The sequence below is a fragment of the Colletotrichum orchidophilum genome (assembly GCF_001831195.1).
Source record: "Colletotrichum orchidophilum strain IMI 309357 chromosome Unknown Scaffold_58.1, whole genome shotgun sequence".
Classification (NCBI taxonomy): domain Eukaryota; kingdom Fungi; phylum Ascomycota; class Sordariomycetes; order Glomerellales; family Glomerellaceae; genus Colletotrichum; species Colletotrichum orchidophilum.
This window is the reverse complement of record NW_019173014.1, coordinates 239,732-264,455: the sequence shown is the minus strand read 5'-3', so window position 1 is coordinate 264,455 and position 24,724 is coordinate 239,732. Positions and strand designations below refer to the sequence as shown.

The 24,724-nt window shown below is 53.2% G+C and overlaps 6 protein-coding genes across 6 annotated transcripts; 2 read left to right on the top strand and 4 right to left on the bottom strand.

The window, feature by feature from the left end:
- Positions 1–2,266: 2,266 nt before the first annotated feature.
- CORC01_07322 (cytochrome P450) lies at positions 2,267–3,960 on the bottom strand (the record flags this gene model as incomplete). Its single annotated transcript, XM_022618959.1, has 4 exons — positions 2,267–2,691; positions 2,744–3,355; positions 3,397–3,682; positions 3,733–3,960. The coding sequence occupies 4 exons, from the start codon at positions 3,958–3,960 to the stop codon at positions 2,267–2,269; spliced, it is 1,551 nt and encodes a 516-aa protein (XP_022474571.1).
- Positions 3,961–6,891: 2,931 nt separating this feature from the next.
- On the bottom strand, positions 6,892–7,184 carry CORC01_07321 (uncharacterized protein; the record flags this gene model as incomplete). Its single annotated transcript, XM_022618958.1, has 2 exons — positions 6,892–7,041; positions 7,113–7,184. Coding segments are annotated over 2 exons (222 nt in total), but the record flags the coding sequence as incomplete, so codon positions are not given.
- A 5,725-nt stretch (positions 7,185–12,909) lies between these two features.
- Positions 12,910–13,194, bottom strand: CORC01_07320 (uncharacterized protein; the record flags this gene model as incomplete). The annotated part of the gene is made up of 1 exon (XM_022618957.1): positions 12,910–13,194. One exon carries the CDS (start codon positions 13,192–13,194, stop codon positions 12,910–12,912), a length of 285 nt encoding a protein of 94 aa, XP_022474569.1.
- A 2,007-nt stretch (positions 13,195–15,201) lies between these two features.
- On the bottom strand, positions 15,202–15,855 carry CORC01_07319 (uncharacterized protein; the record flags this gene model as incomplete). Its single annotated transcript, XM_022618956.1, has 1 exon — positions 15,202–15,855. The coding sequence occupies one exon, from the start codon at positions 15,853–15,855 to the stop codon at positions 15,202–15,204; it is 654 nt and encodes a 217-aa protein (XP_022474568.1).
- Positions 15,856–17,374: 1,519 nt separating this feature from the next.
- Positions 17,375–19,246, top strand: CORC01_07318 (FAD binding domain-containing protein; the record flags this gene model as incomplete). Its single annotated transcript, XM_022618955.1, has 1 exon — positions 17,375–19,246. One exon carries the CDS (start codon positions 17,375–17,377, stop codon positions 19,244–19,246), a length of 1,872 nt encoding a protein of 623 aa, XP_022474567.1.
- Positions 19,247–23,813: 4,567 nt separating this feature from the next.
- On the top strand, positions 23,814–24,428 carry CORC01_07317 (nitroreductase; the record flags this gene model as incomplete). The annotated part of the gene is made up of 1 exon (XM_022618954.1): positions 23,814–24,428. The coding sequence occupies one exon, from the start codon at positions 23,814–23,816 to the stop codon at positions 24,426–24,428; it is 615 nt and encodes a 204-aa protein (XP_022474566.1).
- Between the last annotated feature and the right edge of the window lie 296 nt (positions 24,429–24,724).

Here is a 24,724-nt window from a genome sequence, read left to right as displayed (position 1 = left end):
GCCTAGTCCTAGCGCGCGGGAGCGAAAAGTCCCCACACTTCTCGGGACGAGCCATGTCGAGAAGAACGGGCTTGAATTGCGTAAATCAGACAGGTGATGTACCCGGTACACGAGCGCTATCTTGCGAGGCTAATGCACAGCGTTCTACAACGGGTCTGAGGTGCGGAGTGCGGAGCAACCGCGAAGAGGGGGGGAGAGAGAGGAGGGGGATTGCACCACGCAGGTGATGTGAGTGTCCATCGCCCCGCCTAGGATAGCCTGCGAAGAATGCACCCGTCGGAGGGTGTTGACGGGACAAGGGATAAGCAAGGGCTGCGAGGCTGCGATGTTGCGAGAATGAAGGCTTGGCTGTCATGTGCGGCAACCATCTCGAACCGTTTCCTGTGGCCAGGAGACAGTGGAGCGGCCAACCAAAAGACTGAGGTGACGCGAAAGACGATGACGAGGCCGGATTGGGGGGGGAAGAGGGATGGGTGGCATGCCCGGCACAACGCCAGGTAAGTTCACAGCATTGGAATTTGGAGTGGCGACGGCCGACGGCGTCGGTCACCACTTTTGGAAATTGATAGGGAGATGGCGGACAATATGCGGAAAATGGCGAATCATGGGCTTGTTGTGTTTGATAGGGCTGCAAATCCTTGGGATTTTCCGCATGGAATTTGGAAATTCCAATTCCTCCTACGGTCTTGCCGTGCCTGCTTAGCTGAGGGTAGCTAGGATGTTGAAAACAGTCCATTTTAGTGACTTCAAGGATGCGCTTCCAGGTTTGGCGGTACACACGACTGCGGCGTCACGCTGATGATGGTACAATTGTCTGGTTCGAGTCATTGTGTGCGTCACTATGAGAGCGGGTGCGGTGGGAGAAGAGTCTCGAGAGAACATGAGCGCACTTGTCTGTGTGCGACGACTGGCGGAAGGGAGACGAATGCTGGTGGTGGTATTGGGAGAGTTCCATCGCAGCCTGCTTCCACGGACCTTATTTCGCGTGGCAGAGGGCTTCTTCATCTGAAGCCAAAAACGAATCTCATCCGACAAGCTCACCCACGCAAGCAAGGTAGATGAGTAAATAGGCGCAAGGGAGCTATGACATACCTACTTTACTTGGCCTGCTGCTGCACCAGTGTCAACATCCGAAATGCAAGTCACCTCCCGCAGTCAGCATCATTACACGGCTTACATAACACATCACGTCTGAACGAAACGCACGCATCGTGGCTACCCGCTTTCCCGAGTAAGCAAGCACTTCCGCGGGGCGGCAGCCCTACAAGGAGGGGGTTACTACAAAAGTGTTAGAGCCTGCCTACATAGTACGTTTGCCCAAATGAGGTCATCAATGTAGACGAAATTTGATCCGTAAGGCGACTCAACCTTGCTGGGTGGTCGGGGTTCCTTGGTGTAAGCTGAACTCGCCAGTCTTGCTCCGCAGGCCGTTGGAACGGGTCCGGACTTAAACACTAACAAGAACAAGCACTCAAACAAAGACACACACACACATATACATATATATGTATATCCTAGTAGAGGCATAAAAGAAAAGCTAGCCGAAAGTCGACAATAGCTTACTTAATATTATCATAGAACAGTGCAAAAGAAGTTGCCTCGTGGCGGAATCGAACCGCCGATCTTCTCATGTCATTAGTACTAGTGAGACGCTATACCACTTAGCCAACAAGGCTTGTCGAATACCAGTGACTCGACCATATAAGTACCCAGGTTTATTGACTCGGAAAACCCCATCTCAGTCAAAGCCTCAACCTCTGCGATTGCCCTCCGATAAGGTAGGTGTCCAAGTCCACACAACTCATTCTTAGAACATTATTTGGAGTCCTGTTGGATAAGAATAGTAACGGTTTCATGTATTGCGTCACTTAAGAACCTCGCCTATGAATGCTAGCAACCAAGGCAGTAAAGCACAACTCAGCCATCAACCGCGCTTCCATCGCTGTGCTCGCTTCTAATGATATCTTCTCGCATCCCTTTTTCGGCCATGAATATTGATGAGGTGATATGTGTCTATAGTAGGTGAATGTACAGTTAGTTTCTCCTCCACGGGCGGCAGCAAGCCTCCAATTGAGCCTTTCCAAGACTTCTGGAGCTCCAGGCCCCGACGCCGGAAAGATGAGTGGTTTAACTTTGTGATATGTATGTGTCCGTGTCTGCTGTCCATGGCAGACTTGCGGTTGGGTTTTAATGACTCTCTCTCTCGTTTGAAAATTTGGTTTCGATGCTTTTGTTGATGTGGAATCCAACTCCCCTCACGGCAACCTTACGCTGCCACCGTTCGCCTCCGGAACAAAACCTCCGCGTTCGGATCAGGCGACTTGCTCATCACCATGACCATCGGCTTCGGTCGTGTCTCCCCGTCCTTGAGCTTCATGTCATAGTTGAGCAAAAAGTACGCCAGGACCATCTTGATCTCGTTCCCTGCGAAGAACCGGCCCGGGCAGGCATGCTTCCCGGCGCCAAAATTCATGTTCGTGTCGCTGATGCTGGTGAACTGCCACCTGTTTGCGTCCTCGTCGGACTTCTGCCGTAATTTGTAGAACCGCAGCGCGTCGAAAGTGTCTGGGTTCTCAAAGTATCTCTCGTCGTGAGAGATGCCGGCCTGAGGGGCCAGAAGTTTCGTGCCGGGGGGCAGGTGGGTACCGTCGGAGAGGTCAATGGGCTTAACGACCTTTCGGATGAAGGAGGCTGAACAGTGTTAGTGGAATCGTCTCACTCTTACATGTACAGATCAACATACTGATGTTTCCAGCGAGCCGCTGGGTTTCCTTCATGAAGCTATCGAGCTTCTTCAACTTCGCCATGCTCTCCTTCCGCGCCCAACCATCCTCTACCTCGAGGACTTGATGAGCCTCTTCACGCAGCATATCCTGCACCTCTGGATGAGCCGCTAGGTCGTAGATGCAATCCGTCACCAGGTTGTTCGTGGTGTGAATCGACGCAGCCGCCAGGATGAGCTGGAGATGCGCCTGAGATTTGACATCCCTCTTCTCGTCCTCTGGAAGGGCTTCCACGAGCCACTGAATCAAATCGTCGGGAGACTTTTCGTAGCTAGGCATCTCCAGATCCCTTAATCTTTCGTGGATGATGGGTTCCAGCATGGTGGTGGCCTTATTGATATCTTTACGAATCTGACGCAGCTCTGAGACTCCATACTGCGCGATCGGACGAGCCCACTCTGGGAAGAGCTGCATCTTCACAACGGCGACGAAGACATGGATGGCAAAATTGATGCTGATGTCCATCCACTGCTCTTGTCGGTTGATGTCAGGGCCTACAAACGCTCGGCCACTCATCCGTGCAATAGCTCGCAGCGCAAAGGGTTGGAACTTTACCGGTGTCCATTCTAGACCTGTTAGTTGGGCGAAGCAGAAATTCTGACTGATCACTTACCCTTGCAGTTCGGAAACTCTGTAGCCACGACATGCTCGAGCTCGCCCTTGAGCTGAGGCACGAGCCTGGCCAGATTCTGCGAGAGCTTGCACCGTATTAGTGTAGACAGTAGGTCGGCATGGTTGCCCAGGGTGAAGTTGGTATATCTGCTCAACATGGCCTCATCGACGGCCTCTGTGGCGCTCAACGTCTCCTCTGGCAAGCTTCTCAGCTCGCCAATGAGTCTGGCAGGTACGATTACCTGCAGCCCTTCTGTTGCTTTGATTTGATATACGGTGTCGCGGAACTGGCTTTCGTCTTAGCGACTTCAACAAGTCAGTTTGTTGCGCAACATACCTTGCCGTAACTGTCGCGAATCAAAGTCTCAGCGTCAAACATCCACTTCGTCTTGTCGGCCTTGTAGAAAGGCATGTTGGGAAATTTTGGCCTTCGCGACTGAAATAGCCAGGCTGCCACTAGCATTGCGCTTATGGCGACGTAGTAGCTGATGCGCTGGCCACCGGGAACCACCCAGGGCAGATTGAGCTCCATTGGCATGGATGACATGGTGGCTGTCTGGTTCATGAAATGTGACGTATCGAGACTCGCGAGCCTCGTTTGTGGTTCGAAAAGAAAGTAGATGGAGGACTGTTCCTCAAAACAAGTCTAAAGGGTATCAATCCAGCGCCAACAAGATACAGGACAACGCCAGGTCCCGAAATCAAATCGAGTCGGTATTATGAACAAGTAGACGTCGTCTGCTGGGGAAGACTTCCCGAAATGGAGAGGGAAGTATGACGACTTGGAGATGTCTTCAAGATATTTGCCATTAGATGAACAGGTTACCAGCCAGGCCTGGCGCGAAGTCGACGCTCCGATGGTGGCATGAAAATTTGGAGTTTACAAAAGGAGGTGACGAATGTTTCGAGTGACGAATGTTGACGAAACCCGAATGCTAACCGCGTCCCGTCGTCTGTTTCCTTGTCGTTCAACCGTCGTCCAGCGTGTAGTTGGGTTGTCGACTCTCGGGTGTGTCTCCTATAAAGGCCCAAAGTCCAGGAAAGAAACCGAGCAGGAAACAGGCACGGCAGCGGATTGTCAAAGAGAAGCAGTAAAAGTTAGAGCAAAAAGAGGGAAGTTGAAAATAAATGAATGAAAACAAATGAAAGAAAAGAGAAGAGTGAAATCGGACAACGATGCTAGCCATGCTTCGCAGCGGCGCGCGCAGGCGTGCAGGCGTGCAGGCGCACACAACAGAAACACAGACGAGATGCAACACAGACAAAGCAGGGCTTTCCGCTTCCCTTGCGGCACCGGGGCGAGACATAACACAAGCAACCCCGACCTCGAGTCTGATCCCCTCCAGCGCCCCAAAAAGGGGCTTTGGGACCCAAGGACAAGTCGAGGACTGGTAAGCTTGACCTGGCGCCTGGGCCGGGCACGAGTGAAATTCGGAGGGTTTGGGAGTTTGGACCGACTGGGTCGTGATCGACTTCTGCTGCCTTGGGCGTCGAGGGCGGTTTCGCGGACTTGCCAGGCGCATCTGAAACATGGATGGTCAACAGGAGTCGTTCGGGAGCTGCCACCTCCGGATTTTAGCTTGCTGCCACACCCGTGCCTCAAAGAAGAGCCCCAAACATCTGCCGCTGATGGCTGGGGGGGGGGGGAAATGTTTGGATCCCCGTAGTCGCCTGGCGTCCTTGCGTTGAAGAGATCACTTGACCTGGCTCCGGGAACCGCAAGCCGGGAGTCTAGCGGCGTCATTTGGTCAACTTGCCATGAGAAACGGAGGACGCAAGTGACTGACCCGACCGGTAATTGCCGAAGTATCAAAGATGCCGTGCATTCAAGCTTCAACAAGATACCGCAGAAACTCGTCAAACTCGGGTTTGCGCTCGCCCATGCTCCCGTTGTCTTACCAGGCAACTTACCAATCAGAGATTTCTCTCAGGCTCTTAACCTTAGAATGCGGCGGAGATCAACCTCTTTTTGGTACTGAATGCAGCGTAACGCAAATCCGGGTTTGACAAGCAAGTTTCTATGGGTACTCCATACCTGTCCTGGGAATACTACGTAGAGTGAGACGAGCGTCTTAGGTAATCCTTCTCCTTTGGCAGGGGATACCTCCTGGATCAAGACTTCTGCAAGTATCATCCAGTACCTTTTATGGCGTTCTGCACGGGCCGGATACTTGCCTTTCGGGCACGGATGCAGGGGTTCCTCTCGGCTCGCTTACTGGCCGAGACGCGCCAGAAATTGTTAGTGTAGCGCAACTCCTCCATATTCATCCCATCTTCGATCAACTTCTAACCTCAACCCACTTAAACAAACAGAGTCAGACCCTATCCTTCTCGAAGCGCCACCTTTGGCTTTTCAGTAAGCTTCTTCGCTGCTGCCGTCGTCCCCTTCTTCTCACTCTTGGATCTCCCTGATCCCTCACCCCCCTCACCCCAATGCAAGGTGCCTGGCAAATCCGAATTTCGATATTGCAATCAACCTATAGATCTCCCATGAGCCAAGTGTAAACTCTGAAGCCGCCTGCCTCAAGAGCCAAACGCGCGCTGCTTCAGCAACTTCAGCCAAAGTACGAACCATTTAAACCGCCTTCTTCAACGACCAAACAACTGTTGCGACGGCACCCAGGCATCCCACGACAACACAATAGCCTTGTCTCGGATCCTGCCGTAGGTTGTCTTTCGCGGCCGCCATGGTCATGGGCGTCGCCATCTCCATCTGGGGTACTCGTCATCTCTCGACACACCCCCATTCCCTGCAATGCAACAAACCTGCTCGCTCATTTCTCCGTGCAACTGAAATCATCACGGCCTCTTCCTGCATCCGACAGCCAGACAAAAGCCAATGCTCAATGTCCGTACACACAATGTTTGCGCCTCCGTGAGGAAACGCATGGCCTGCCAAGAATGATGTCCAAGAATAGGCACAGGGTTCATCCTCAGCCAGGGAAAGATTTACCGACAGCCTGCAAGAATTATCTGTTCGCCTGCCTGCCTGCCTGCCTGCCTGTCATCGTCTCCAGCCGGTTCCATCCATGCATTCCCAGTAGCGGCCGTTCACTGCCGCCGGGAAGGCAGTGCACAGAGATCGCCGGCTAGTCAGCTACCGAACCTGGGGGCCGCCTGCTGCTGGCCGCGCGTGCAACGTGTGGCCGTGGCCCCCTCTGACACTCTGACTCCCAGCATGACGAAGGAATAGAGAGGGTTATCTGCATGGGAAAGCTACCACACCAACTATGTGCCTTCCCGCAACCTTCAGCGCATACGACACGCAGCCACGTATAGTAGGCAGGGAACAAGACGATAAACTTGCGACTGAGCCGCCCACGAACCACGGTCAGCCCTCGGGAGAAAGACGACTTCTCCTAGCCTGTCCCTGGCCAGCATCGCTCTTGTCCCCGTGCCATGGAATTTTCTGTCCCGCCCCGGGAATGTCGATGCGCTGTTTCCATGTTTGGCCTTCGAGACGGCGGCTGATTACCTATTCCGAAGTCCGGCGACTCTATCGACCACTCATGATAATAGTTCCCTTGGATTTGCCTGGACAGATTTTCTCCGCCAAGACGGCAGCCGGCTTCCGCACCTCAAAAGCCAGGTACACTGCGAATCCTCTGAGGAAATGCATAGACGGAGCCGACCACGGCACCGAGGACTGCGCGTGCTCAATGTTCTGTTTTCCATTGTCCATGACAGTGGCAACCAGAAACAGTCCGGTTCGCAAACCTGAGAACAATGCGACCCGGCCACTGTCGGTCCGCTCAACAGCCTCGTCAGATGGCTTAAAGCCGCCACCGACAGACGTCGCCTTCCAGTTTTACCGCTACCATGCGCGACTTCGGCTGATGTTTGTTACGGTCCCTAATCCTCGCACTGACCGGACCGGTTGAGGACGCCCATTTTGTCTGGCATACGCGGCAAACAATGAACCCTTTCCACGAATGGAAATCCAAACGAACGACTGAACTTTCCCCATCTGAACCCGATCCCAATTGTCGAGCAACTCGACCGGACGAGCCAGAGCTGGCCACGACCCAGGGGCATTTGATTCTTTATGACGCAGCTCTCTGTATCAAAAACCAGGCCATAAGATCGAACGACAACAACTAGTGGACAGACTAACAAAAGAAAGACAAGTACGGTCACGATCGGTTCTAAATGTAGAAATGTTTTCCGGGCCCCAAAGAAGTTACTTGGCCATAGGAATGGCCAGCTTCGGTCGGTATCAAACAAACCACGGAGACCAAGCGCACCAGCCACACACCAACAAGAATTTGGTGTTACTGTCTGAGGTTAGCTCGCTAGCTCATCTCCAACCGTTTTTCACAGAGCTGCAGAGCCGCGACATGTCTAGCGCTTTCCCAGACATACACAGATAGCACCAAAATAAACATTACGTCGTCCAGCGACCTCCCAAACAAGCAGCCGCCAAGCAACGATCGATTAATCACACCCTCCTACCTAAGTTGATACCAAGCGGCAACTAAAAAACGAAAATGCGGCCAGTGTGGATTGAACACACGACCTTCAGATTGATTGAATGAAGTTAATCGGATGTAATCCGCTTCAGTCTGACGCTCTCCCAACTGAGCTATGTCCGCCACGATCTTCGGAAGCGTCCGCGACATTAACGAATAGATGGCAATATGGGCCGGGGCTAACTCCACCCCACAACTTGTCTCTTGACTCAATCCCTAGTCACTGAGTTCTTGCCTTGGGCAGAGTGTTATCACACACGTGTATCCTTAATAACACATTTCATCTAACATTGCGGCTGGCCGCGGAGGCCTAGCCAATATAGCGAGTCAGCACTTCGCACTCACCGCGTAAATCAGCCAACTTGTCCCAAAACCCCATGGTCTCAATCATAACGGCAACGAATCGTCTCGAAGCGTTCACGCTGATGGGCACGCGGTTTCTCTCCCCTTGGATCCCGACAACCTGGTCATCTGCAATTTCGGTAGACTAAGGTAGCCCGGAGACCCTGGACCCACTCGCCCGCATCCGTCCGACGGGATTCCGCCTAGCTTCCCGGTCGTTCTTGTCCACAACCCTGCCCTAATGAAGCTCATGCTGGCCGAGCTGAATATCAATCAAATGGTCTGGTGGTGTAGTTGGTTATCACGTCAGTCTAACATGCCGAGCATCATAGCATGTCTCGCCAGTTCACTGAAGGTCTCCGGTTCAAGTCCGGGCTAGATCACACTATGGGCGATTGGTTTAGTGGTATAATGACCGCTTAGCATGCGGTAGGTCCTGGGTTCGATTCCCAGATCGTCCATCTTTTTGGCGCTCTCGTGGTTGCGGTGAGTTAAGATTACTCGCTGATAGTCTCCGTGTCGTTTGTCTCTCTCAAAATCTGTATTTAAACAATCATATTTTGGGCACATACTGAGACCAGTGTGGCTTTGACTCAAGAGTGCCAGACTGACTAGTAAAAAAAGGACTGTTTGCAGAACCGCTACCCGATAGACTGTTTAAAACTTGAGACCAGTTTCTGAGTTTGTGACCCTAGGGCTCTGTCTCACAGAGGTATGGAATGAAGATGGACGCGTCGTCTTTGCTTGACGGCAAAATCATCATAGTTTGGTCGGGGTCAAGGTCAACGAAATAAAAAGTCACAGGATACCCCAAGAACAAGAATCTTCTCAGGCGGAGCTCGTGACAAGGACTCACCATATTCGAACTGTGTGGTTGGTGAAGCGTCACAACCTCATCCTACGCAAGCCTGCCTTGGATGCTCGGGAGCCAATGCAGGAGCAGGAACCAATGGTTAGGATTGCCCGAGAAAGCCAAGGCGGACGACCAAACGTAAAATACGGCATTGGTAGAAGATGAGAGACACGAGCATCATCCCAGCAAACGTAAATGATACGCCTCTGAATTCAGCTGTGGGCCTCTGCGATTAATAGAACGTAGGGGACGCGCGTCCACCGAATTGTTAAACCTGAGCTTTTCCCGAGTTGCTTATTTTTCATCGGGGTTCACACCCATCTTTGGATGTCAATAGGCATTCGGCCAGATTTTGCCGCACTGGTCAGGCGGTAGACATCACTCGGGTAGGGGTCGCTGGGTGTTGTGCTGCGAATAGAATTATCCTGCCTCGCGCTATTAGTCCGCGGGGTGCCTCTGCCGGAGATACGCAGAGTTTGAAACCATTCGCGAGCCTAGAAGACGGGGAGATTAGAGGAATGGGAAGGGATGGCTGTCAATCAGGCTCCAACTTTCTTCTAGACGTCTGATCGAAAGAGGCCCGTGTGTTTGGGGCGGCACATCTTTGCATCATGGGGCAGTAGCGCCGGCATGTGAGCGAGCAAGCGGGGATCAGTTCCAGGTCGGTGGTAAGCTCGATCCATTGGCAGCACAGATAATGTAATGTCGGGTGATTGGGGTCCCGTCGACGGTCCTCCATCACCTGGTATGGATTTCGACTGGACCAGCAGAAGTCAAGTCGGCAAATCACTCTGAATAGGGTCTTAGTCCCAACTGACACATGGGAAGTTGATGAAGAACCCGGCATTGTTCATTAGAAGTTGGAGGAACTATCTCAGCTCAGAACGAACAATCTCCTTACCTACAGTCTCTCTCCCAACGTCGACCTGTCACTCAGTCCGAAGACACGTCCAACTCGACGAGGCGAACCCTTTCGAACCTGTAGTATCATCCCATCCGTTGACAATTAGACCCATGTTCAATTTTTTTGCTTTTTGATTGAACTCTGTCTCCGTTCAAGTCAGGACAGACTTTGTATGTGCGTCTTTGACTCGTCAGTCACCACCCCTTGTAACCCCTCCCCGTTCACGCCAATAACACTCAGTCAGTGCTAGTTTTTCCTTTGAGCAAGGTCGAAGACGGATGGATGGGCGGGTGATCAACCCCGATTCATGGGGCAAAGCTTAAATCGGCGGGGACACGATTTCCTACCTAGGCAGTCTCTGTAAGTCTTAATGCGGGTGGGTGGCCTGTTTTTCCCCTTGTGCGTCTTGGGCCCATTGGTGCAGGTTTGGCTATGCATATCAACTCCCTCGCTCTCTACTATGTCTAGGGTCTAGTAAGTCGGTCATAATCCTCTCGTGAGGCCTCAGTTGACACACAGCGGTAGAGTTGTGTGTTTGGGGTTGGTACCATCTACATCTATTGATGTCCTCTTCCTGCCGATGTTGAGCTGCGATGCGCTCTAGAGCAACAGTCCAGCTTCTAGTGAGAGAGCGAGCCGCTGCGGAAACATAAACTAAGAGTAGGATTCTCTAAGCCCTGAGAACTAAAAGGGGTTCGTTCTTCCGCGTACTAGAGGGATGTAACGCTTTTTTGCTAAATATCTCCAAGCACATGCATTTCACATGCTCGATCAACTCCGGTACAGATTAAGCAACGCGGGCTAGATGAATCAAACGGCCTTTCTTCGATGGGTTGGGGCCTGGTGAGGGGGGATGGGGGTTAGAAATGTCTTTATATGGCGCCTCGAGACGAGCGTTGTTTAGACTAACAGACACCCTCCTTGCCAGTTTTCTCTTGACCCTCAGTTCTGTACCGAAGCTCCAACACCAGTGGTACGCTATTCGAATAAACTCTGACAACGTGTTTGCAGATTTAATCAAGATCTCAGCAACGCAGATAAGCCACGGAGTAGCTAGAGAGATAGACCCCATTGATCGACCGCATCGTGAAATTCGAAATCGGTTTGGCCTTCTACGAGTTCAGAGAATTTGTCGTCGTTGAGCCGTCGTTGAGCTAATGCATATGGATGCGAGTATAAAGGTATGTTTATGGATTTGTTTCCCTTTTGATGTTGTGTGTCTCTAATTCACGGATTTGGCCCGTCATTATGCCTGGATAGTGTGGGAGGTGACTGCATTCTTGTTGACACCCCCCTGTAGCTAAGCCTCGCCATCTGCGATTGCGGGGGGATTGACGAAGGAATTATGAATAATGAGTTGGGAAGTGTCCAGCCCCTCCTGAAGTTTCAATCAGCAGTATCATTCTCGTCGCTGGTATAGCGTCTACGATCATTCGCACCCCGGAGTAGTCACCGAACGCTCCGAACGAGGGCACTCGAGTGAGTGAAAGACAAGCTCGATATATATTTACTGAAATATGGACATGTCACTACCTTCGTAGCCGAGGTACGAGACTGAAGCCAGCAGCGCCTCTAATTTTGACCTAATCCCTCTGCCGCCCGCCTGCCGCCAACGCAGAGCCCCTGTGCAGTATACTTATACGTCGTCTCTTTATATCGTGATCTACGAGCCAATCTAGGGAGGAATTTGGTTCTAGCTTGAAATTTGATTGCAGGGCGTAACGTCTGATCCGCTCATACTTTCTCTACGAGCTAAAGTACCCCTGATAGCGCGTTGTAAAGAAGTTGAACTGTGTCGAAGACATGTTGGTTTTGTGTCATCGAGGGGACTCATATTGAGGGCTCTGGAAAGTAGACGTCAAGCTACGACTGCATTTATTATGGCATCAACTCGGTGGTGTTCGTTGACAAGTATTTAGAGAGGTGTTGCGGCCGACGAAAACTAGGTCTCTGTCTGAGACTGAAAATAAATTCCGTGTGCATCGAAAACTTAAGTGAGCACCAATGAACTTCTCCTATGTATGCCCGACCGCTGAAAAAAAAAAAAAAAAACAAGAAGAAGAGTCCACTGATGAGAAAACACCCAGCTCAGAGGAACAAGCAAGGCCAGACCCGTGGGCTTGCGCGTAGTCTACCGAAGGGATGGGAAATCGCCCAATACTGTTGGACCGGGTTAGCGTAGGTGAAATTGGATGCGATCAAAAGCTCGGCTTTCACGATGCTACTATCACATGCGGCCGAGAGGCTTCGGTTTATCGGACCTACCTCTGAGCATCGTACGGAAAACCCAGTACAAGACAGCCGGCCCCAAATTGCCTCTGGAGTCTGGAAATTGTCAGTCTCGGTTTGTACCATGAGCATAGCTCTGAGAATCAGCTCTTGCTCACGTCAAGTCCAATTGACTGGCGAATACGTGTGGCATTGATTCTTGGCGGACCGCCACTTGCCTGCTTGGTGAAATTCAAAGGTTTATAGCTGTGAATCGCTTGATCTCGCGTTCGAACCCATCGCCGGGCACTGGGTTCAGTCGCTGGGAAGAGCGCGATGGTAAGCTCCCAAAGGCCTTTTGGGGCGTGGGACAATTAGCCTCAGTAGAGGACCATTATTAGCCCATCGCAGTCTCTCTCGTCTGGTAGCACTTTCATCGCCACTCAGACGCCTCGCAGAAGCGATCTGTGGCTGACATCAGCGACATACAAGAAGGAAACATGTTATCCATTGAGCCCCTGAGAGGGTGGCTGGGGAGCTGTCGTTCTCAATCAGTTTCTTACTTCAGGAGACGAACACCAGACACGACCCGTAACCCCTGAGTCACAAGCTCATCCAAAATCATCTCGCTTCCACATCTTCTGGAACCATTGGGGGGAGACGGTCTAATGGAAGGGAGGCCAGGGTGTCCGACGACGAGCCTGCTTCAACCAAATTGCCGGTACGCTTTGTGGCTCCCTAGGCTAGTATTGTACGTACACGCCTGGTCAGACTGTAGCCGGCAGCGAGCCGAGATGACCACGCAGCTCGCAATAAGGCCCAGGGCCGAACTTGAGCTAGGTGAGAGTTTGATGGACCGGCAACCAGGGGTACAAGTCCCGCGGAAACGCAGGAACGCATAGGGACTGGCGCAGTGCCCGTCAAGGTGGAGATGCTAGCTTCGTCGCACTGTGAAGAGAGATCGACGAACCATACCAATGTGGGTGCCGGAGCGACGAAGAGCTCACGTGCGAGCCCGAGCATGCTGGGGCAGACAAGGAGGCTGGCTTGGAAGTATCTTTCCAGACGCCCCACGATGCGAGGATGAGGAAGCCGAGAAGGTCGTTGGGATTCTGGAGTTGCCCATCATGAGCTGCTTCCGCTTCCCAAATTATAAAGCACGAATGCAGCGGCATCGCTGGACTTGCTGCATTTGTTGCTGATCACAGAGCAAAACTGATGAAGCATGCCTTGTGGTTGAACAGGCCGCTGGCCGATGGGCTGGCAATCTCAGAGAGAGACGCACCAAAAAAGAAGAGCTTAGTTTCGGGAGCCAGGTTCAACATTTGGATGGGTGTAAGCTTCAACCAAAACGTCGTCGACGGGGAAGCTTCCCGGTTGATCCGCACAAACAAAAATCCTGAACGATGAGAATTGGTTGGGAACGGTTGAAACAGCCATGGGGAAGAGGGGGAGATCGGTCACCGAACGAGGCGAGCGAGGACTGAAACGGTGAAGGCGTTGATCAATCGGTCGCTGTTATTTGAGGGAGAAGCGATTAAAGTTATCAGATCGAACCCATGTCATATCGCTGGGTATTGGCGCTCGTGGAGCAGCTCGAGGCTCAAGCTGGAGCCTCAGGAAGACGCTCGCGACCAGCTCGAAATGAAGATGAGACACAGGCACACAGGGAGACGCGAGCGGACCTGGGCGACTGGGTCTCGCAGCCCCATGATTTCAATTGTGCTTGCTCGTGTGCGATGGAAGGATTTGCTAGCGTCGTGTCGACAAGGGTATTAACAGCAGCCGGTCTCGGAGATTGAGCATAATCAGATTAGATGCGATTGATTTGATGAGATTGATAATGAGCGATAAGATTGCGGTCATGTCTTGGTCTGATCCGGTGAAAGCCAAACAGCCCCAGCTGGAATGGCTGGACGCCATGATTGGACGAAAGGTCACGGACAAGGATCGGATGGTTCAGCACGTGTGGCATTCCGTGAGGAAAAGCAAGGTGCGGAAATGCTCGGTCCGTTGGGAAATGAAGCATCCCTCATTTCGTTGGGTTGTCCGGCTCAACGCGGCCAATTGCTCTTGCTCGCACATTTGAGTTTTGCAACCATATCGAAGACGGGTGGTCGGAGCCTTGGAGTTGCACCGAGAGGAAAGGTTTATCGCGGCATTTTATGCGGTGGACTGCATCGCGAACCCAATTGCATAGTTAGGGAGCATCTTGAGATGGATCACCAAGCAAGAAAACTCAGAAGCGCTCATGTGAGCGGTTTTGTTAGGAGCAGACCGACGTTGCTGGAGTCTAGAGATGGGGAGACGGCCGGAATTCCTCGGTTCGGCAACGGCAGCCGGGACGCGTGTTTGCGGAATATGGCGATTTTTACCCAATCCTACCTGGCATAGGAGCGGGTGACCAGCGTTGCATTCCGAGGGAAACCTTTCGTCAATTGTGTGGCAGGGAGTTCTGCACGCGGAGCCGCAGCTGGTGGTTCTTGGGATTTGACAGTTGATGCGCAACAGTCAGATGGCGACGGCCAGCATGGGGATACGGTATGGCATCGGTACACAGTGTGCGCAGAACTCAGACGCAGAACTTAGAGGGGAGCCGGCGGAAAGGAGTGGCAATCCAACGGCTCATGGCCCGGCATTATGGGCTGACTCGACAGGACCCTTGGCCGAGTCTTGCTCGTGCTCGGCGTGTGTTCCGTTGGGTTCTCGGTGAGCGGTGAATCGTATCGCAGGTCATTCTTTGGGGCCTGCCCACGCTGCCGTTTTCATCGAACGACCGTGGTGTGTAGAGAAATTGCTTCGGTAGACATTGGGTCTACATAGCAGTTAGCGACAGGGGCTGATTCCTGGAGATCAATCCGGGAGAAATTGGTGGTGCAGTAGTGAAGTGGTGCCGCGGGAGGTGGGTGCAGGAGACTGCCGTGTGCCGTCGTCCATCCCCGAAGTGGAGGGAGTGACTGTGCGTCAGAGGTGCGGCCACCTCATCATGCGCCGGTCGTACTGCACGATGGTAGCGGGATAGCATTACGGCTACGGGAGAGCATAATCGTGGAGGGGGGATGGTGAAATGAGGGCTCTTTCAATGGCCAGCGAGTCCGGAGCAAGTTGGGCCCAGCCTACCGGACCGGTAAGATGGATCTTGAAGTGCGCAAGCGGGCGCGAAACCCCACACTCTTGTTCTGTGGCGGCGATATGCGATGCAGCAATGTGCGATGTGCAACACGGGGGCCGGTGAATCGTCAGGTTTTCCAGGTGTGCGGGACGAGTCCACTGCGGTGCAGCACAAATGGGCGATAGTCCGACACTGTGAAGAGCAAGCGAGCTAGACAGCCCAACAAGAGTGGGTGGGTGGGCAGGTTCGCTTACCTCATTTTGGCTTTGCTTTCCGGTATCCGGCTCGGTTAAAATCACCTCGGGTAAGAGAGTGACGGCACGTGGGGGACGGGACTTGTTCAACTGACTAGAGACAGACGGAGAAAAAGCCGGGCAAGAAAAGCCGGAAAAGGGATGATTCTGGCAGGGACCGGTGGAGTGGGGTGTGGTATGGCAGATGGAAGGCAGGAACCAGTGTTCCTTCCACGGTCTTGGCGGATCGGAATGTGGAAGGCGAAACGATGTGAGATGCCATGGCTCATACCGCTGCACTTTGGGCAGTGAGTGTGGTGCAGGCAATTTACAGGGCATGGCATTGGTGTTGATGTCAACGTGTCCCGTGATACAATCGCTTGCATGAGAGGGTGCGCTAGGAAGAGGGCAAGAGGGCTACCTTATTGACTGTGTCGACTTGGGAAAAGATGCAGCAACGAAAATGTATGAATGGGTGAATGAATGCGTGTAGTGTGTGACGCTGCAGACTCAAGTCTCCTCGTCATCGGGGCGGGCGATATCGGCCAAGGTCTCGCGGGAGTGCAGGAGTGGAGGGGAAGTTGGGAACGCAGGAAGGACCCAGCGCGGTCTGTGTATCTGCGGTCCGTGGACCGTTGCTTTTGCTTTCTGCAAGTGCGTGTATTTCTGATGCTAGTAATCTGATTGATAAGGTAGGAACCGAGGGCGAGTGCGAACTCGGATAGGCTGGAATGCGGCGGATTTGACGTGACGCATCCTGACATATATCTTTATTTTGCTCGGTAATGACTTGTGCCAACCAACATGCGCCCGGCTTAAGGCAGAATCTTGGTCTACAGTGATGTCTTGGATATCAAGAGTTGTCAGTTTCGCTAGTTACCCGGTGATAATTCATCATTATTAATTACCCAACATGAACAAATGCTCGTTGGATGCTCAGGTCATCAATCAAATCGTCATGCTCAGCCCGCCGATTGGGGGTACAGCCAAGCCCGATAACTCGTGTACGTACCGTGCCTTATACAGTGCCAAACATCTCCGGTTCCTAGACAGTGTAAAAAGCTAGATCCACTCACTGTCCGGCCGCGGCCATTGTGACGGTGCCACCGCGGTGGCGGCAAGGCCTTACAGGGGTATCCCAGGGTCCCCTGTCGCACCCAAAATCGGATACTTTGGACCTTCGTTTTCCTCACTATCCCTCGATGCATCTGGTCCATTACCTATTTCCCACCTGCGTGGTAGAGTCCCTCACCAGCCTGGATACCGTCAAGCCCTGTGCCTATTTTTTCCGGCCGGTTCCAGTCAAAAATAAAGCATTAGAAAAAAACAACAGGTACATCGCTTGCTCCAGCACTCCCTCGGCCAAGAGATCGACAAACCTCGTCCGTACACACGCACGCACGCACAGCCTTGACCAGGTTTTGCCGCCAATTTTACCTCATCGGCCTCCACGTCCCAAAAACTTGACATTCCTCCCCCTTCCGCCCGAGACGTTCTCCCTCCTTTTCTCTTTTCCCTACCCCCCCCTCTGCAGCCGATTGATAACTTACCACACACCTCGGTCCCGCTTATCTGATCAAACTTATCTGATCAAGAATTCCGCCAACTGGTTTCATCCATCTGTCAACCCACAGCCTCCGACCAACTCATACAAGATTCCATTCTCCCTGCTGTTACGAGCATGTTGAGGACTTACTGACTATCCGTCCCTCCATCCTTTCACTCACGTATACTTTGCGCTGTCCTCTACGCCAAAGTCTTCTGCCTCCCCGTCACCTATCAAAGTCGTCTAGGGCATCGGTATCCGTACTTCCGCCACCTAACCAACATCTTCGACGATATCCGCAAACACGTCGCCATGCACAGCACAATGGCGACCACTGCAATGGCTTCCCACCTCATCGGGTCTACAAGCGACTGCATTCCCGAGGAGCCCAGCGTTTCTTCCGTCACACCCTCCCTCACCTACTCAGAAGAGTCCGAGGATCAAGATGAGGAGCCTCAGGTTCCCAGGAGGCGGCGCGCTTCCACTCGTCTCATTGCTCAGAGCCCTGCCGACATTCAGCGCATCACAGGTGAATCCACAGCCCAATTGATCCAAAGATGCTGCGGTGGCGGCTGCTGCATGAAATTGGGTGCCAAGAAGGAGGGCCTCGAGTACGAGAGCATCCCCTTCCCCGACAACCACGCGTACAAGTCACTCGCCCTTAAGATTGGCGACATCCCAACAAAGTTGACCAACATCGCCGATATGCCGGAGCAAACCGTCTTCTTCGAGCCCCTACCTCGCTCCACCACGACCCTAGCGATCGCCTCATCTCCCACAGATTCGGCCATCTCTCTGGGTGCCGAAGCGCGCGAGGACAAGACCGCAGAGGCACTCGCCACCGTCCAGAGCCAACTCAAGGACTTCACCATCGACAACATCAACACCGCCAGAGAGCCTCCCAAATACGTTCAGCCGCACCCGCCTTACCATGTCTACGCCGCCCGCATCGACTCGACCCGCGAGCTGACCAAGCCCGGCGCCGAGAAGCGCACCTACCACTTCGACCTCGATATTACAAGTTACCCAGGTGAGGAGGACATGGACTTCAGGGTCGGCGGTGCCATTGGTGTCATGGCACCCAATGACAAGGACTGTGTCGACGATGTTTTTGACGCCCTCATGGTGCCTCGGTTCCTTCGGGACAAGCCGGTCCTGTTGAAGACCACAAAGGGCCGCTGGCCTACTGTGTGGGGCGATGACCAGGCCCGCGAGATGGTCACTACACGCCGGGACTTGCTTACCTGGTGCTCCGATATTCAGTCCTACCCCCCGACCAAGCAGCTTCTGCGCATCCTCGCTGAGCACGCCGAGGACCTCAATGAGAAGAAGCTGTTGACGTACCTTTGTGCCGCCGAAGGCCAGGGCGTCTTCTGCGACTTTCGCACCGGGCCGCATGTCTCCCTGTCCCAGCTTCTGCATGCGTTCCCCAGCTCTCACCCGCCCATGGATCTTTTGCTGTCCTGCCTGCAAACGTTGATGCCGCGTTTCTACTCCCTGTCCAATGACCCGCACGACGCCTACAAGACGCGCGACGGCAAGGTGCACCGGCTGATCGAGATTGCCGTCACAGTTCATGAGACTGCTGACTGGCGTCGCGGTCTCCGTACCGGCATCGGCTCCGGCTTCTTCGAGCGACAGGCCCAGAAATGGCTGGAGGCGAAGCGCAACGGAGAGACTCCTGAGATCCACATCCCCATGTTCAAGGGCCTCATGGCCAACCCTCTGGCTAAGCAGTTCGTTTCCGACGGTCCCATGCTCCTCATCGGTGCCGGCGTCGGTATTGCGCCGTTTAGAGGCTTCGTCCAGCGTCGTTTGAAGACGGCCAACTGCGCAAACAAGGTCTGGGTGCTCCAAGGTATTCGCGACTCGCTCGTCGACGAAATCTACAGTGGCGAGTGGGGCGTGCATGAGGACGAGGTCAAGCGTGTCGTCCAGAGCCGACGCGGCGAGAGTCGTTATGTCCAAGAGGAGGTCCGCAATCAAGCCGACCTGGTGTGGTACATTGCCAACGCTGTTGATGGTCGTGTCTTCGTGTGCGGAAGCACCAAGGGCATGGGCGAGGGCGTCGAGGAGGCTCTCGTGGATGTTGCCATGCAAAAGGGCAATCTTGAGCGCGAGGAGGCCAAGAAGTACTGGGAGCTCAAGAAGGAGGCCGGCCAGTACATCGCCGAAACGTGGTAAGGTGGTGGGCGGTACCATGCCCATTTTATATGCACCCCAAAGTCCGACAGTCCTGAAAGGATGAGGCAGGCACTCGGGAAATTTATGGCCGGATGGGCTTATTGATGACGCGGACGATCAATCGATGCCTGCTGTGGCTCCGACTCGGATATTTCGGGGTAACGGCTTCGGCCTCATCGGACGTAAGAAATTAAATGCCAGCCGCACATGGCGACACAAAAAAAGGTGTTGAAACACACCGATGGCATTGGGGAAGGGAATGCAACCTCAAAAGGGCACACCTAGACGGCGTTTCGGGCGGATAAGGAATGATTTCTGACAACAAAAAGACATGGACTGTTGCGAGACAGGGATTCTTCCCTTTAATTGTCATCTACGCATAAGGTGTTTAGGGGGTCAAAATGGGCTTTGCTTGTTGGGAAGAAGATCCAATAGGACTGACCAATGGCGAAGGGAAAGCAGTCATTGGATTGCTCAGGCATTGTGTTAAGGTGCAGCGTCTCTAGCATATGTGTAGTATAGGCGATGGTTTCACCATATTATTAAACAAAGCGTTAAATGAATCCTTTAGAGCAGACGAGTGAGACTTTGGTGAGAAGAGTCACTCAGCAAGAGGACTCTATGATCACGCGCAGTGACTCAGTACATGGAGGGACTCTCGTGCTACAGATTTCAATGAAGCTGTCTTATCTTATATTCATAGATGGTGTCTAACTAGGATGACAAGATGGAAGGATACCAATCGTCAACTCACATGCTTTGACTAATTAGCCCCAGCAGTGCTGTATGTCCTGTCCTTGTTAAGACTTAGCCCAGCAGTCGAAAAAGTAACAACACGTACATGGCGTGCCGGCGAGATTAATACTGTAAATGATGGAGGACAAGAAGACCACTTAGACTGAGGGGGGCATCATAAAGTGGTCTTTGTACAGGAGCACACTACTAAGGTATCCAAAGACGTGTTTGTGACTGCATCTTTACAGTCAACGTCTTTATGATTGAAGACGTAAGTCACTTGTAAGAGCAAGTCGCTTCAAGAGAGTCCTGGGAAAGGGTATTGGTGTGGTATGACTATTCTAACTATGACCAAAGGTGTATGAAAACCTCACTCATTAACAACAAACGCTTTGTATAATAACCCGATAGTATACTGATTATATACATTTCTGTAAGCTAATTCTGTACAAATACCCTGAAGTATAGAACCGCATCGCTAGCAGCAACAGTTGCCGCCGTAGTGTGGTGTCATACCCGGACAGGCCCTCGGCGCAGGTGACCGCCAGCAACGCTGTCAAGTTCGGAGCCGCCCAGTGTCGTGACCTAAAACTCGTCAGCAAAAGGGTTGGGCGGGCTGGCCGGCCAGAGAAGACATCTCTGCCAACAGTAGCTCAGCGGAATCACGAAAAGACCATAGGCCAACCAAGTAAAGGGTACATAGGAGCAGTACGCACATACTGCGTATAAAGTAAAGGAAGGCCCTCGGAGCCGATACTTCCACACGTTGAATCTTGTATGCAAGATCTTAGTAAGATGTGAGGCTGCCTTCACTTTACTCTCCTGACTTATTACACATAGGACTTGATGCATTCCTTCTACTTGTACTAGATCATAACTTGCGGCAAGAGGCTTTGTTTGCTTGAGGCCAAGAGCATGAGAACCTGCCCCTCTTCCTCTCCGGCGGAGGGCTTAGTACTCGATGAAAGTGAGGTGCTCTAACTATCCTGAAATAGCCAATTGGCTGTGCGACTATGATAGTAGCCGGCACATGAGACAGAACCGACTGCGGAAGCCCGCCAGTGTCACAACGACTCGCATGCGATCCAAGATTACAAACCATCCCCCATCCCCCTCTCCTTCGGCTGTGAGAGCTGCCAATTATGGCGGGCGGGAATGATACTCGAGCCTGGGTATTCCAAAGTCCATTAGTGATTCAAAGTTGAGATGGAGCGTGCCATCTGACAAAGTGGAAAGGAACGCCGCGGGTGCAACCATCAAGGCAGAAATCTCAAGGTAGCAGTGTCCCAGCCGTGCCAAGCAGATTTCTAAACAAATACGCCCCGGGGAAACTTCAAACGACGAGACAGCCAAAGGTCGCGTCTTGATTCATGAATGGGGCCTCGAAATTTAGATTCTGATATTTTGGCCATTGCTCATTAACTTGGTAGGGAGTAAGGTGATGTTATTCCCCCGTAAATCCGCATACTGAACAGGTGTAATTCCGTATGTCCGATACGTCTTTCGCCGCACCGGCGCGGGGTAAGCCCCCCCCTCCAAACATCGCCGAACCGCCGAACCGCAGCTCCAGCACGCCCGGCACCGCCAGCAAAGTGGTGGCCATTGCTGACAACCCCGGGCCCGAGACGCAATTTCTTGGCGTACCGACGGCGGTCAGGCACGCCGCGCATTCGCAGCGGAAGCCAACTTCGAGCCGGACATTTCTGTTCCGGGGAAGACATTTCAAATTGCCTCCAAAATCGCGGGTCAGCGGGCGGGGGACGGTAGTGCTGAGGTTGGGGCCGGTCCCCCCATTATGTGGGACTCTTCCGTATACCAAACGGATACAGAGTACTCCGTAACCTACACGTGTAGGTACGCCACGAACGGCGCCATTGCGCCATCGCGATGGCTGGGCGGGAGACGTATCCGTCCCTTAGAAGGTCTGGCAGGGTGGGTCCTCGCGCGCGGTTATGGGTCGCTGGCTTAATCAGCTGCTTGTCATCGCGCGGGTGGGCGGGGGTCACCTCACTGCGACATGTGCTTTGGTGAGGGATAGCTTTGTCTTGTTCGAAGTATTCGAATCGTGCAAGCAAGCAGACCGTCGTATCTTGAGGGGGACCAACACGACACGACACGACACACCTGCTCTGTCTGCTTTGCGAATTGATAATCATGTTTGCTGGTTGGTAATGTAGAACCAATCACCCTCGATTTTGAGGCACAAATATTCGGTTCATCAGTTCCTCGGCCAATACGGTTGTCGTTGGCGTACCCGAACCGCGCGGGAAGGGGGTCTCGGAGGAAATGCGGCGACTTTTTGGGTGTGCCTTTGGTGCTCTGCAGGATCCGTTTTGCGGGTGGACCCCTTTTCAAGCACGTCTGCGACGAGCTCGACGCGCGGGAAAGGCACAATTTCCATGCACGCCTCTGAAGCGTTCGTTCCATCAGTCAACAACGAGGCTCAGACGATCAGGGACACATGTACACACGCGCGGTAGACTTGGGAAACCTTCCTGCTTGCTTCCAGCGGGGGAAGCTATCCGGAACGTTTAGCCCCCATCCTCCACCCCGGTCGTTTCTCACCGCCTGCAAGGGGTCTCGACAGAGTTGGACGGGATGTCTAATGTACACTAAGTATCCGTAGGCATTCTAGAATCTTCGTGGCAGGCGCATAGGCGTTTTCCGTCGCAATTCCCGCGCGGTGGGCATCGTCAGATCCAATCGTTTTCCGATTCCCCGAGTAGCTCAGGGACAACGACGCAAAGGATAGCTTGCTCTCTTTCTCAATGCTGCCGGTGCGTGAGAAGTAAGGTACTCGGGGGATCCCGAACTAGCTTTTCTTCAGCAGAAATTATGATTTCTTTGGCGAGTAAGGCGCCAAAGTCGACAAAGTACCCGTCTTTGGAGGTTTACGCGAGTCTCTGAGTACCTACCTTACTATGTGGTGAGGGGGAAACGAAAAGGTACCCCGCCGGCGGAATGATGTCAAATGTATACCGCCCGCTTAATCATCCCCTGGTTTTCCCAATTGGGACTAGCGATGTTAGTGACTTGTCAAAAGATGCGATTCTTCAGCGAAGACCGACGGCCATGGGAAGAAACAAATTCCGCTAGGTTGGGGCGTTTGTCCTGCAGGCTGCGCTCTGTAGCGAGCACGCTATCGATTAACATTCTTCGTCCTTGTCTGCTAACCCCCCATTCCCCTCCTTCCCCCCCGTCGTCTACTCTTTGTTGGTGCCATGAGAAGCCGTCATTTCATTGGGTTATTGGTAATCCGATATACGCTTGATTACCACACCATTTGCTCAGCGGCCGGGTCCTAGCACGCCTTTTCTAGGTTCCGCACCGGGGGGGGCGGGCGCTCGAGCGTCACAATCCTCGTCGAAGACGGGGGCCCCGTCTAATGCGGGACGCGCTCAAGGCCCGGATCCTTGGATGGAGGGGCAGAGCGGGGACCTTAATCGACCTTGGACTTGAGCAATGGTGCAGGTAGGTAGCTCCTTTGGCGCTGGCAGCTGCGGTTGCTGTGCTGTTGTTGACTGTGATTGTGGGGAGGGGGTTTCCAACGGGTTCTGAGACGCTTTGCGGGAGAATCCCAAGGTGGGATGGACACGCCGCCCGAGTAGGCAGTGTAGCTACTGTGGCCCCATCTCCTGCAAAGCTCCCCTCGGTATATAACCCATCGAGACGCCCTCCCCATCTGCATTTCCCAAAAGAAGACCATATCATGATAAGCATCACTCGAACAGTCATTCAAGCATCAAAGAGACTCTCCCAGCTCCATCCCATCATCACCACCATCCCAACAAAACAACCCTTCTCTAGAAACTTCACCACCACAACCGCCAGAATGTCTGCTCCCAACGCCAACGCCATCCTCGACGCCGTCAAGGCCCGCCGCACCTACTACCCCCTCTCCAAGGACCTCCCCATCTCCACCTCCCGCGTCGATGAGATCGTCAAGACGGCCCTCGCCCACGTCCCCTCTTCCTTCAACTCCCAGTCCAACCGCGTCGTCGTCCTCCACGGCGCCGAGCACACCAAGTTCTGGGACATCACCCTGAGCGTCCTCAAGGCCATCGTCCCCGCCGAGCAGTGGGAGTCCACCAGCGGCAAGCTCAACCTGTTCAAGGCTGCCGCCGGCTCCGTCCTCTTCTTCGAGGACCAGGACGTCGTCAACAGCTTCCAGGAGAAGTTTGCCATCTTCGCCGACCGCTTCCCCGTCTGGGCCAACCAGTCTGACGGCATGCTCCAGTTCGCCATCTGGACCTCCCTCGAGGCCGAGGGTCTCGGCGCCAACCTCCAGCACTACAACCCCCTCGTCGACCAGCAGGTCGCCGCCGAGTGGAAGGTCCCCGCCAGCTGGAAGCTCAACGCCCAGCTCGTCTTCGGTGGCAAGACTGGCGAGGCCGGCCCCAAGGAGTTCAACCCTATTGACGACATCTTCAAGACCTACAGCTCTTAGACGTATCGTTTGCGACGCCTAGAACCCACGAGGTTTGAGTGCGCAGGGGAAAGTCAGTGGAGGAAATACATATAAAGCTGCATCTGCTGGAGTTTGCCTTTGCTGGCTGTATAGACATCTTTAGCGATGGAGACTTGATGAATTTATGGCATTGAATGATTTTGACAACGTCTGTCCACAAACGCATTGCGGAACGTGAGGTGCATGTAAGTGAGATTGATCGGCGCCAGGCTAAAGGAAGCCAATTGAATCAGTCGACTTAAATAAGCGTCCGTCGCCAAGCGCCGATGGGATTC